The 14,001-nt window shown below is 47.8% G+C and overlaps 1 protein-coding gene across 1 annotated transcript; it reads left to right on the plus strand.

The window, feature by feature from the left end:
* The first annotated feature begins 126 nt into the window (after positions 1-126).
* Positions 127-14,001, plus strand: AKAP14 (A-kinase anchoring protein 14). Its single transcript, XM_075322684.1, has 6 exons — positions 127-278; positions 3,770-3,905; positions 3,983-4,074; positions 7,894-8,073; positions 11,820-11,872; positions 13,430-14,001. The coding sequence occupies exons 1-6, from the start codon at positions 243-245 to the stop codon at positions 13,512-13,514; spliced, it is 582 nt and encodes a 193-aa protein (XP_075178799.1). The 5' UTR covers positions 127-242; the 3' UTR covers positions 13,515-14,001.

The raw sequence follows: 14,001 nt of genomic DNA on the forward strand, positions 1-14,001 counted from the left end.
CCTGAACACAATGTATCAGTTTGTCCAGGAATGAATGAGTTGTAATGATACCTATGTATGTAATGTGTTGCCTTCCGGAGGAGGATGTCCTCTGTGATGTCAGCATGCAGCACACCCAGCCCCTGACAGTGACCGCTCCCGGCATTGGAGACTGCAGTCCGCCTGCCATTGGCTTGTGCACACATCTCCATAGCTACATCTGTGATCAAACACTTGTCTGTCCTCCATACAAGCGGTGACATATGCCCACAGCGCACAGCCAGCAGCAGGCGAGTCTGGTAGGTATTTCTTCTATTGCAGGTTGTTCTGGAGCTTCTCTAATTTCTCATATAACACAATGTAGCAGAGCTGATGTCAGCATGTTACACCCCTCTTTGTGATATGTCGTACCGGGGTGAAAAAGGCCCACCGGTAACACTGAGTCTGGGGGATCACTGTTCAGTACATACACACACTACAGCACCTTCTTTCATAAATTTCCCTCTGCTTCTATATATTACAAACTAGCTTGATGAATGAAGGATGAATGCCTGTGTCTGTCCACTATAAATCATATGTATTGGGACAACTACTACTCATGTTGGGGGGTGAGTGGATGACTCATGTACAGGGGCCCACCGGAGAATTCACCGGCTCCCCTGTGTGCCAGTCCGAGCCTGGATCATACAACGATCATTCATAATCACTTAGATCACAGATTCACCTCTGCTACATCGATATTGTAATCCTAAATGACAGCAATGACAGCGGTCTGCACAGCCATGAGGACTAAGCCAGTATTAGATGAGGATATTCTCTCAGTTTCACTATGGTCCCCTATTTCTATCTCTGTCCTGCTACCTATGGTACATTCACTATTAGAAATTAGTTCATATTTTATATTCACTATAGCTCAGCGGGTAGCGCTGTATGGCAGCTCAGTGGGTAGCGCTGTATGGCAGCTCAGTGGTTAGGACTGTATGACAGCTCAGTAGTTAGCACTGTATGGCAGCTCAGTGGTTAGCACTGTATGGCAGCCCAGTGGGTAGCACTATATGGCAGCTCAGTGGTTAGCATCGTAAGGCAGCTCAGAGGGTAGCACTGTATGGCAGCTCAGTGGGTAGCGCTGTATGGCAGCTCAGTGGTTAGGACTGTATGACAGCTCAGTAGGTAGCACTGTATGGCAGCTCAGTGGTTAGCACTGTATGGCAGCCCAGTGGGTAGCACTATATGGCAGCTCAGTGGTTAGCAGCGTAAGGCAGCTCAGAGGGTAGCACTGTATGGCAGCTCAGTGGTTAGCACCATAAGGCAGCTCAGAGGGTAGGACTATATGGCAGCTCAGTGGGTAGCACTGTATGGAAGCTCAGTGGGTAACACTGTATGGCAGCTCAGTGGTTAGCACTGTATGGCAGCTCAGTGGTTAGCACTGTATGGCAGCCCAGTGGGTAGCACTATATGGCAGCTCAGTGGCTAGCATCGTAAGGCAGCTCAGAGGGTAGCACTATATGGCAGCTCAGTGGTTAGCACCATAAGGCAGCTCAGAGGGTAGCACTATATGGCAGCTCAGTGGGTAGCACTGTATGGAAGCTCAGTGGCTAACACTGTATGGCAGCTCAGTGGTTAGCACTGTATGGCAGCTCAGTGGTTAGCATCGTAAGGCAGCTCAGTGGGTAGTGCTTTATGGCAGCTCAGTAGTTAGCACTGTATGGCCGCTCAGTTATTAGCACTGTAATGCAGCTCAGTGGTTAGCACCAAGGGCAGCTCAGTTGTTAGCACTTTCTGGCAGCTCAGTGGTTAGGACTGTATGACAGCTCAGTAGTTAGCACTGTATGGCAGCTCAGTGGTTAGCACTGTATGGCAGCCCAGTGGGTAGCACTATATGGCAGCTCAGTGGTTAGCATCGTAAGGCAGCTCAGAGGGTAGCACTGTATGGCAGCTCAGTGGGTAGCGCTGTATGGCAGCTCAGTGGTTAGGACTGTATGACAGCTCAGTAGGTAGCACTGTATGGCAGCTCAGTGGTTAGCACTGTATGGCAGCCCAGTGGGTAGCACTATATGGCAGCTCAGTGGTTAGCAGCGTAAGGTTGCTCAGAGGGTAGCACTGTATGGCAGCACAGTGGTTAGCACCATAAGGCAGCTCAGAGGGTAGGACTATATGGCAGCTCAGTGGGTAGCACTGTATGGAAGCTCAGTGGGTAACACTGTATGGCAGCTCTGTGGTTAGCACTGTATGGCAGCTCAGTGGTTAGCACTGTATGGCAGCTCAGTGGTTAGCATCGTAAGGCAGCTCAGAGGGTAGCACTATATGGCAGATCAGTGGTTAGCACCATAAGGCAGCTCAGAGGGTAGCACTATATGGCAGCTCAGTGGGTAGCACTGTATGGAAGCTCAGTGGCTAACACTGTATGGCAGCTCAGTGGTTAGCACTGTATGGCAGCTCAGTGGTTAGCATCGTAAGGCAGCTCAGAGGGTAGCACCGTAAGGCAGCTCAGTGGGTAGTGCTGTATGGCAGCTCAGTAGTTAGCACTGTATGGCCGCTCAGTTATTAGCACTGTAATGCAGCTCAGTGGTTAGCACCAAGGGCAGCTCAGTTGTTAGCACTTTCTGGCAGCTCAGTGAGTAGCACTGTATGGCAGCTCAGTGGGTAACACTATATGGCAGCTCAGTGGTTAGCACCATAAGGCAGCTCAGAGGGTAGTATTATATGGCAGCTCAGTGGTTAGCACTGTATGGCAGCTCAGTGATTAGCACTGTATGGCAGCTCAGTGGTTAGCACTGTATGACAGCTCAGTGGTTAGCACTGTATGGCAGCTCAGTGGTTAGCATTGTAAGGCAGCTCAGTGGTTAGCACCGTAAGGCAGCTCAGTGGGTAGTGCTGTATGGCAGCTCAGTAGTTAGCACTGTAAGGCCGCTCAGTTATTAACACTGTAAGGCAGCTCAGTGGTTAGCACCATAAGGCAGCTCAGTGTTTAGGACTGTATGACAGCTCAGTAGTTAGCACTGTATGGCAGCTCAGTGGTTAGCACTGTATGGCAGCTCAGTGGTTAGCAAGGTATGGCAGCTCAGTGGTTAGCACTGTGTGGCAGCTCAGTGGTTAGCACTGTAAGGCAGGTCAGTGGTTAGCACTGTAAGGCAGCTCAGTAGGTAGCACTGTATGGCAGCTCAGTGTGTAGCACTATATCGAAGCTCAGTGTGTAGCACTATATCGAAGCTCAGTGGTTAGCACTGTTTGGCAGCTCAGTTTGGCAGCTCAGTGGGTAGCACTATATGGCAGCTCAGTGGTTAGCACTATAAGGCAGCTCAGTGGTTAGCACTGTATGACAGCTCAGTAGTTAGCACTGTATGGCAGCTCAGTGGTTAGCACTGTATGGCAGCTCAGTGGTTACCACTGTATGGCAGCTCAGTGGTTAGCACTGTATGGCAGCTCAGTGGGTAGCACCGGAAAGCAGCTCAGTGGTTAGCTCCGTAAGGGAGCTCAGTAGGTAGCACAGTTTCCTCCCACATTCCAAAGGCATACTGTTAGGGAATGTTGATACTGATAGGAAATCTAGATTGTGCGCCCCAATGGGGACTGTGATGATGATGATGATGATGATGATGTCTATAAAGCTCTGCTGAACATGTAAACAAACTAAATAAATAATTGTCTCTTCAATAGAGCTGGAAGCCCCACTAAGATAAGTAGGTAAAAGAGCAGTAATACATAATAACCAGGTAAAGAAAGGAATCACTGAGAAATAAGAGATTTCATAGTAAATATCTAAATATACAAATGTCTTGTTTCATATCAGGGTAAAATGGATTCTGAAGAAATGTACATTGCAGCCCTCAAAGCCAAAGCCTGTGAGCTGGTAGAAACTGCCATGAGGAATGCCCAGGACAGCCTGAGAGGCCTACAGACCGTGCAGGGAGAGGATCCGGGCACAGGTACAACGAACCTGCTCATGTCACCTACTGAGAGGCATCTGCAGCTCGGGGCAGTGATACGTAATGTCTTGTTTTAGAGCAGGAACATAAAGTGAAGAACATACCGTGGCTCTCGTGTCAGGACTTCTCTGTGGAGCTGGGGAAGAAGCAAATCGAAGAATACGTCTCAGTAAGATTGAAGCACATTTTAAGCAGTGATGCCTGTGTGCCGCCCCTGCAGTAGTCGGACTGCTCTGATCCGGGGGTTGCCGTGGCTCGAGGGTCTCCGGACCCGGGGGCTCGCGGACACTCGAAAATAAAAAGGGGAAAGATGTTTATTTACAGGGGATTAGTGTTCGTGACGCAACCCATGGTTCGCGGTAAAGGGGAGTACCGCAGCTGCCAATGGGAGTACCCAGGGGAGATGGAGCAGGGCAGCCAGATAATGTTCCCTACACGGGTAGGGGATGGCCCCAGGACTCTGGATGGTGGATGAGCAGGGAAGCGTGGTGCAGACCGCGCAGCAGGCAGGATGCAGGGGGGGAAGCAGTGCACTCACTCAGGCCGTGTGGATATTGGTGCGACCTCTCTGGGGGAGCTCTCCAGGAATCCGTTCCCGTTGGTATTGCTGATGGTCCTGACCAGATGGCCGTCTGCAGGAGTGATGGAGCAACGCGGAACCGTAGGACCGGGGACGGGCGACAGCCCGCCGGTACCGACCAGGGAGCGAAGTGAAGCCAGCACACACAGGCAGGGCCATCGGACCCCGACCAGGCTTGGAGCCGCCGACAATAGTCTGATCCGAATGTGACTGGAACCCCAGGGGTTTCACAACAGCAAAAGTCCCGATTGAAGGCAACCGCCCACACCGTGAGGGTATACAGCTATCGCCTAAGGCTAGAGACCCAAGGGCCAGCGCTTGCAGGCAAACGGGTTCCTCCGGTACCCATACACCGGGGACCGGACTACCGTTGGGAATCCATAGGAGTCAGAAAGAGAACATCAAGGTGCAGGGAAAGACAGCCGCCATCACCTGTCCGTGGAGAGACACTGCAACCGGCTGCGGGACCTGTCCATCCAGCCGTTTGGTTTACCGAGGACTTTGTACCTTTCTTGCTGAGTGAGTACACCCGTGCCATCCGGCACCGCGCCGCGCTGTCCATGCAACCCTGCACCTCACCGACCCTGCCTCCCCGTCACATCATCACCGGGCCCCGGGACCACCGACCCCTACCCACGGAGGGGGAAAACAACATCCCAGCTGCTCCCTACCATCGCTTCCGGGATCCCCGTCACCAGCAGCGGTGGTGCCTATCTTCACCACAACCCGTGGGTGGCGTCACAGACTAAATCCCCCAAACCAACCACCCCTTTCACTCACGGGCGAGGAGCGCCGCTCAAGTCCCTGGATCCGGCCCACCGCTCGAGCCACCGAGCAGCCGCAGCAGCGCCGGACGCGAGCGTTAGCGAGAGCGCAGCAGCGACGGCGTCCTCCCCGCCCGCGACAACTAGGATTTGAATGCTGATGGAAGCAATACCAAAGGTTAGGATCCCAAAACCATGGAGGGTGGGCTCTGCACAATAAGAAAAGGAGTGCAGTTCCCTGTGACACCCTGACTAGTCCAGGGGCGTCACACATGGATGGTTTATTTACACCATGGCTAGATTCTTTTCTTTTGTAAAATTGATGGAGATTTGTAAAATTATAGTTTATAATACAGTGGCAGGTATGGATGACATCCCCACCCCCCACCAGGGCTGTGGATTTAGCGTTAGTTAGAACATTTGACTCCAAGATGATGGAACAAGGTAAAAAACATCACAGTTTGCACGATTTGACTCAAATAATTGTATCACAGTCGACCATTCAAGTCTATGGGTCAATTAAAAAAATCGGACCGCACCAGGATGACATCCGAGTGAGGTTCAATTTTCACAGACTGACAGAATGGAGAAGATGGAGACATTTTTTTGTTTTACTCCATATCTGAGAAAAAACAGATCCCATTCTGATTGACTTCTGATCACACTCGGATCAGAGGCTGATTAGCATAGTCAGACCATTTTTCTTGGATGGAGAAAATACAGTGGTGGGACCCTAGCCGTACTGTTCAGTAACTGCTCATAAAAGAGCACGTTGCAGAGCATGGTTAGTTCAAAGCGCAAAATCTACTGATAACATGCCACGGCAAGGAGGCCACGGAAGGTTGTGAGATCCAGCTCTACATCCTACAACCCAGATGCTCTGACCCGACTTTTTGTAGAAAGTTCAGTTCTCTAGGGGGACATTTTGGACATTTGCCAGCATTTTTAAATACATGTTAAATACTAAAATTACCAATCTTTGCCCATTGTTTTTCTAAATTAAAAGGGACGTATCAGATCGGTGATGGGTGCTCTTTTAGAAGGTGGTCTTATGTTCTTAAAGGGTTTAAATTTCAAACTGGATGTAAGACATAACTCTGCAATTTACTTTTCATTAAAAAATCTTCTCTATTCTCAAAAATGGAGGGATTTTTATGTTATAGTTTTTAGTCTATTGTTTAGGTTACCATCCGCCTCTCTGGTGGCCATTTTCCTCCTCAGTGTCTCTGCGCTTCTCCCATGCTGCAAAGTAAAAGCTGCGCCTGCTAGAAACATTACAGAATGTTCAGTCCGGGCCAGAGCCTCAGACAGGCCGCAGGCCTGAAATGTCAGTCTGCAGGAGTGCACCGAGCCTAGGCAAGAAGGAAGCCGGGAGACAGGGGAATAGTGCCCTTCTGAAGAACAAACAGGAGAACCATCTGTTTAAGGCCCAATCCACATTAGATAGCTGTCAGACGATTGTTCTCCAATACAGAAGAGCACAGATTTAAATGACTTTCATCTAATGTGTATGGAGGCCTTACTCCTTTTCATGACAAGCTGTGCTCAAATTTATTCCGTTTATTGGGTGGGACATAGTGAACCAAGGACTCTTTCCTCTTTCAGAGCCAGTTTCCCTCAGTGGAGCAAAGCCAAGTACCGGACAAAACCCATGGATTGGTGTGGGTCTCTTTCTTTTGAAGAAGCCATGTTTTTCACATTATGGACAACTCCTTTAATACAGACTCCCAATAAAAAAGAGTGCAGGCCCACTGAATTCACAGGTCTAAAGGGGGCTTTACATGGTAGCGATATCGCTAGCAATTTGTAGCGATAGAGAGCGTGTAAGTACCCGTCCCCGTCACGCATGCGATTGTTTGTGATCGCTGCCGTAGCGAACATTATCGCTACGGCAGCGTCACATACTTACCTGGTCGGCGGCGTCGCTGTGACTGCCGAACAATCCCTCCTTCAAGGGGGAGGGACGTTCGGCATCACAGCGACGTCACCGCAACGTCACTAAGCGGCCGGCCAATCAAAGCGGAGGGGCGGAGATGAGCAGGACGTAACATCCCGCCCACCTCCTTCCTTCCTCATTGTGGCCGGCGGCAGGTAAGGAGACGTTCCTCGCTCCTGCAGTGTCACACATAGCGATGTGTGCTGCCGCATGAGCGATGAACCACCTGGATAAACAACCCTTACCGATTTTTGAGTTTGGGACGATTTTCACCATTTTTGAGGTCGCTTAAGGTCACTGGTCAGTGTCACACGCTGCGATATCGTTAATGACGCCGGATGTGCGTCATTAACAACTTGACCCCGGCGACCAAACATTAACGATATCGTAGCGTGTAAAGCCCGCTTTAGCGAGATCAGTTATGAACAACTCAGCTCCGTTCATTCTCTATGGGAAATTGCTGAGTACTCGGCAATCTCCGGTAGTCCCATAGAGAATGAGTGGAGTGCACATGCTTGACCTCAGGTCTTTGGAGAGCCCCATTCTGGAGATTGGTGAGGTCCCAGGAGTCTGGCCACCAGTAATTTTTAAGTTTTCCCTATCCTATCAATAGCTGATATTTTGTACAAACCCTTACAATTTCTATTTGACATGTATGATTAGACATTTATCACAGATTGGTAAAGCAATCTCATTTTTTGTGGACAGACATGGGAATTCCACGAGAGCTGGTTGTACTGTACTGATTTCCTGCGAGAAGAAGACACGGAGTTCAATAAGCTATTCCATTATAGGATGAGGTGGAGCATCCCAACCTGTAGGAAGCCGATTCCCAGGGCAACTGCCTGCGTCTACTTTACCATAAAAATCTCCAAAATTAAACCTCCAGTAAGTATCATTCTACTACTGAACCACCTACCATTATATTGAGAGCTGAAAACGGCCAAACAACATTTACATTAGCATATGGTGAACTATAGATATATAGGGATTCAGAGCCAGGGGCATAGGCCCAAGGGCTTTATACAAGTAGCAGTAAATTAAGGGAGTACACTGATTGAGAAGTATGAGTTAGGTGGGAATTACGGTGCCAGGCACAAGGCGCCGTTCATACAGTGCAGCATTCATGTCCTAGACTCAGGCCAGAGCTGAATTCTGCTGGTTGTCATTATGAATAGTTCTATAATTATTAGTGATGGGTGAAAGTGCTCGTTTCTTGATCAAGCATCGGGGTGCTCAGGTACTTGCAGAGCTCGGCTGAGTATCTTGGGTGTTCGAATATTTCGTCCATGAAACAACGACCACAACACACAGGCTTGCTCCAGGGAGAGCCATCCGCAGTCATTGAATGGCTCTGTCGGGGAATAAAACAATGTTCTTGCATGTAATTTGACCAGCAAAAAAAACAAAACAAAACCTGCTCTCGCTCCTGCCGGAAATGCTGCATTTATGGCTGGCTGTATGTGGGCCGAGACCTGAACAGGCCAATCATTCACTTTCCATAATGCTCATTACTCGTGTTCAGCTTGTCCTAGCTTCTGACCAGCTTGAATCGAGTAGTGAAGATTCGAGCATTTTAGTGCCCGCCCATCATTATTAATTATATAACATTATTGATCTAGAAATTGTCTTCAGGCCAGTCACATCTCATAGTGTCACGCTAGGTACAGAGAAGTATCCTGCACACAGCCAAAGGCAAGACAAGGGAGGCCCTGTGTCTAGGGAAGGGGGAGATAGTGAACCCTGACCAAGCCTACCATTGGTCCCTGGAGTTTCTCACCGCCCTAGATAGGTTCCACACCTATGCGCCGAGCCAGATACCTCACCCTAGGCTGACCCTGATTTGGGCCCTAGGTAAAGGCCCAGTCATACTAAACAACTTACCAGCGATCTCAACAACGATACAACCTGATAGGGATCGCTGGTAAGTTGTTAGGAGGTCGCTGGTGAGATGTCACACTAAGAGACACTCCAGCGATCCCACCAGCAACCTGACCTGGCAGGGATCGCTGGAGCGTCACTACACGTGGAAGCATGCTGCGCTTGGTAACTAAGGTAAATATTGGGTAACCAACCCGATATTTACCTTGGTTACTAGTGCACACCGCTTAACGCTGGCTCCCTGCACACCTAGCCACAGTACACATCGGGTTAATTACCCGATGTGTACTCTGTTACGTGTGCAGGCAGCAGGGAGCCGGCTTCTGCGGACGCTGGTAACCACGGTAAACATCGGGTAACCAAGAAGCCCTTCCCTTGGTTACCCGATATTTACCTTCGTTACCAGCGTCCGCCGCTCTCACATTGCCAGTGCTTGCTCCCTGTTCCCTGCACTCCTAGCCACAGTACACATCGGGTTAATTACCCGATGTGTACTCCAGCTACGTGTGCAGGGAGCAGGGAGCCGGCACTGACAGCTGAGAGCGGCGGACGCTGGTAACGAAGGTAAATATCGGGTAACCAAGGAAAGGGCTTCTTGGTTACCCGATATTTACATTGGTTACCAGCGTCCGCAGAAGCCGGCTCCCTGCACATTCAGTTGTTGCTCTCTCGCTGTCACACACAACGATGTGTGCTTCACAGCAGGAGAGCAACAACTAAAAAATGGTCCAGGACATTCAGCAACAACCAGCGACCTCACAGCAGGGGCCAGGTTGTTGCTGGATGTCACACACAGCAACATCGCTAGCAAGTTGTGCCTCAGCAGCGATGTTGCTAGCGATGTTGCTTAGTGTGACGGTACCTTAAGGCGCATGGGATAAGATCTTCGTCAACCCCACTAGGAAATAAAGGACACACAGGGATAACAAACAATGGAAAATAACAAACAACTTATCTCCAAGAAGATACAGGGAGACTGACTTCAAAATGCAATGAAGTTAGGGTACCGTCTCACTAAACGACGTACCAGCGATTCCGACCACGATATGACCTGGTCAGGATCGCTGGTGCGTCGCTACATGGTCGCTGGTGAGCTGTCAATCAGGCAGATCTCACCAGTGACCAGCCCCCAGTGCCGCGTGGAAGCGATGCTGCACTTGGCAACTAAGATAAATATCGGGTAACCAAGCAAACCCCTTTGCTTAGTTACCCGATATTTACCTTGGTTACCAGCGCACACCACTTAGCGCTGGCTCCCTGCACTCGTAGCCAGAGTACACATCGGGTTAATAAGAAAGCTGCTTTACTTATTTACCCAATGTGTACTCTGGCTACGTGTGCAGGGAGTCGGCACTGGCAGCGTGAGAGCGGCGTACGCTAGTAACCAAGGTAAATATCGGGTAACCAAGCAAAGCGTTTCGCTTGGTTACCCGATGTGTACCTTGATTACCAGCGTCCGCAGCTGTCAGAAGCCAGCTCCCTGCACATTCAGATCGTTGCTCTCTCGCTGTCAAACACAGCGATGCGTGCTTCACAGTGGGAGAGCAACGTCCAAAAAATGAACCAGAACAGTGTGTAACGAGCAGAGATTTCACAGCAGGGGCCAGATCGCTGCTTAGTGTCACACACAGCGAGATCGCTAATGAGGTCATTGGTGCGTCACAAAAAACGTGACTCGGCAGCGATCTCACTAGCGATCTCGCTATGTGAGAAGTACCCCTTACTCCAGATGATTTCAACTGACTGCTTGCACTCAGGATCTGTGGTCAGGATAGGTGGTAAGAGCTCATCCCATCTGCTCCAAACCTAGGGCCCGGATCAGGGTCAGCCTGGGGCTAGGTATCCAGCTTGGCGCATAGGTGTGGAACCTATCTAGGGTGGTGAGGGAACCCATGGCCCAGCAGTAGGTTTGGTCAGGTGTCACCATCTCCCTCTTCCCTAGACACAGGGTCTCCCTTCCCTGTACCTGGCACGACACATAAGGTATGGTAAACATCACTAGAACACACTGAAACTTGCTGAGCGATGTGACTATGGATGCAGGCAGAGTCAATCCGTATTATACCGCTATGTATTCTGCTATTTGCTATCATGTTAGAAACGCCTTTATTTATGTGCGGAACGCCTATAAATAAATGGACGTTCCAGATTTTCTTTGGAGAATCTTGGAAATTGTATTCTTGGTTCTCACTGGCCTTAAATGTAGTCCCAGAAACTTTTAAGTTGGAGTTAGAACTGCTTGGAAATATGCATGAGTATAATTACGCTGTACAGACAAGCAGACCCCTTCTTAGGACACTAATTAATTAATTTACTAATGTGTACAGGGCTCCATACAACTAATAAGAAGTGGTTTCTCCAAATTAAGTACAAACCAGCACTTTTACTGACTACTCATGCCTCCAAATTATTCACCCCTTCATGAAATGTCTAAATTGTCCTTTTTTCAGTGTTTTATTACAAACAGAACGTTTGTAAATTTTGCTGATAAACTGTATTTACAATGGGGGATTGAATAATTTTGATAGCAATTATATATACTAAGCCACCGATGAAAGCAGCTATGGAACAGAAAACACACACTTGGATTCCATACAGTAAACATTTGCACATTTAATAAAATCTTTAATCTTGGCTACAACCAGCTGTGGGTCATGCAGCAGAACAATAGGCAGAGTTTATTTCAAGTATCTTTCTAAGGAGGCCGGAGATTCGTTTCTTACCAGAATATTTGAATTTGATTTGTTTTTCAGACTTTACCAGTTGAAGTTTTCTTTGTCTTTGAATCCAACAGACTTGTTCATAGGTAATGTATAAGTGTAATTCATTTTTCTGGCTCCTCTGATATATCTATATTATCGAATACTTTTTCTCTCCACGAAATATTAAGTCTGGAGCTTTTCCTCTTATAATAGAACGGCACTGTGACGTTACCCTGTAAGGTTATGTTTGCAGCATTCTTTTTTTAAAGGGAACCTGTCTTGCTGCGGTGGAGTTGGGTCATATGGGCGTCTGCGTTCTCCAGTGCCTCCTCTTTCGGCCATCTTTGTCCTCGTTTTTCTGAAGCCAGGGTGCATGACGCATCCTTCGTCATCCACGCTCGCCGGCATTGAGGTCGTGCGCAGTAGCACTTTGATCTGCCCTGAGCAGGGTGGATCAAAGTATTGTAGTGCGATATAACAACACCGGCGCTCGCAATTTGAAAACAGTGCTCAGTCCTGCGATAGTGCCACTGCGCATGCGCGAGACTCCCGGAGCACTGCGGAAGATGAGGGCGGCGGCCTCATCTATGTAAATGAACAGCGGCAGGAGGGGGGATAACAGACGAAATACAGCCCGCCCCCGGGGCCAACAAACCTCATCACCATAGCAAAAGGTAATGTTTTATAAAGTTGTTATTTAGGTCTGAAAGGGGGCCAGTAGCAAGATGAACCTTTATAGATTGCAGCCCATGACCTGCAGAAGGGGATTGTTTTAGTTTAAGGCTATGTTCACACTAGAAAAATGATTTTTCTTAAGAAATTTCTTAAGAAATTTCTTAAGAGTGCACCTGTGTTAAAAAACGCACCAAAAACGCACCTGCGTTTTTGCCGCGTTTTCGGTGCGTTTTTGGTGCGTTTTAGGTCCGTTTTTGGTGCGTTTTTACCGCTGGTTGCTCCCTGCGTTATTGTGCCAATTATCTATGGCAAAAAACGCAGTTAGCTGCAGAAAAGAAGTGACATGCTCATTCTTTTTCTTAAGAAAATCTACTGAAAGAATTTTCTTAAGAAAAAAACGCAGTGTGTGCACAGCTAATTTTTTTTGCCATAGGTTTTGCTGGGGAATGTCTGCAGAAAGGTTACAAGAATTTCTCAAGAAATTTCTGCAGCAAAAACGGACCAAAAACGGACCAAAAACGCAGGTAAAAAACGCAGTGTGTGAACACAGCCTAATAGCGAAAATTCTGGTAACAAGTTCCCTTTAATAGCGAAAATTCTGGTGACAGGTTCCCTTTAAAATGCGGGCTGAGATTTTTACCGACTGTAAGAACTTTTTTTTTTTTTTTCATTTTTCCACGATCAAGAAAATCGCCTCTGATCAGAATAATTGGTCCATTTTTCTTGTACACAGAAAAATAAATAAATAAATCAGACCTGTGGATCAGCCCTTAGAAAGACAAAACCTCACTTTTACTTTCTTAAAGACTGCAGATTTCATAACCTTTTGCATTGACCTACAGCACTCTAGTTGTTCAATAATGAACTTAGATCATCAAAAATACAAACTGCCTAATAATTGTGCACACAATGTACGTCTAATTTAATCACACCATTATATTGTGTGCCAGTCTGATTGAATGTTTTATTTCTTCTACTTTCTTCAGGCCGGGGCAGACAAGATTCCGAGAAAAATGGCTGAAGGACATCATTGAAAGCAAGCTGATTATGATGAGCAGTATTACATTTTAATATTGCACCATTCCCAGTAAACACATTCATGCCAAAGCCGCCTACGATTTGTATAGAACATATCTAAAGAAAGGTTGGAGATTCAGAACAGTATGTCGGGCAATCACTAAATTAAGGCTGTGTGCGCCGGATGACAGATTATAAATTCTACGTGTGGAATTAACACTCGCTTCAACAATAAGATTAAGTTTCCCTGATGAGTTTTTGACGCTACATATTTTTCGCTGCGCAAAAAAAGCAGCATCTTACAGTGAAATCCGCGTAAAATCCGCACTTTCTGCAGCAGTATTTACCGCTTAGAGGATACGACTCAGACATCCTTCATTTTTATTTTTTAAACTGTTACAACTGATGAACTTTAGATAATCATGGGATTTGATTGTAAAAGAGGGTCTATCAGTGTAAGGCTCCGCATACTCAGCGTTGATGGCTTCTGTTGGGTCCCATTGTATTATTCATTAAAGTATTTATAACATACTGGAAGGTT

This window comes from Anomaloglossus baeobatrachus, chromosome 9 (assembly GCF_048569485.1).
Source record: "Anomaloglossus baeobatrachus isolate aAnoBae1 chromosome 9, aAnoBae1.hap1, whole genome shotgun sequence".
NCBI classification, from domain to species: Eukaryota; Metazoa; Chordata; class Amphibia; order Anura; family Aromobatidae; genus Anomaloglossus; species Anomaloglossus baeobatrachus.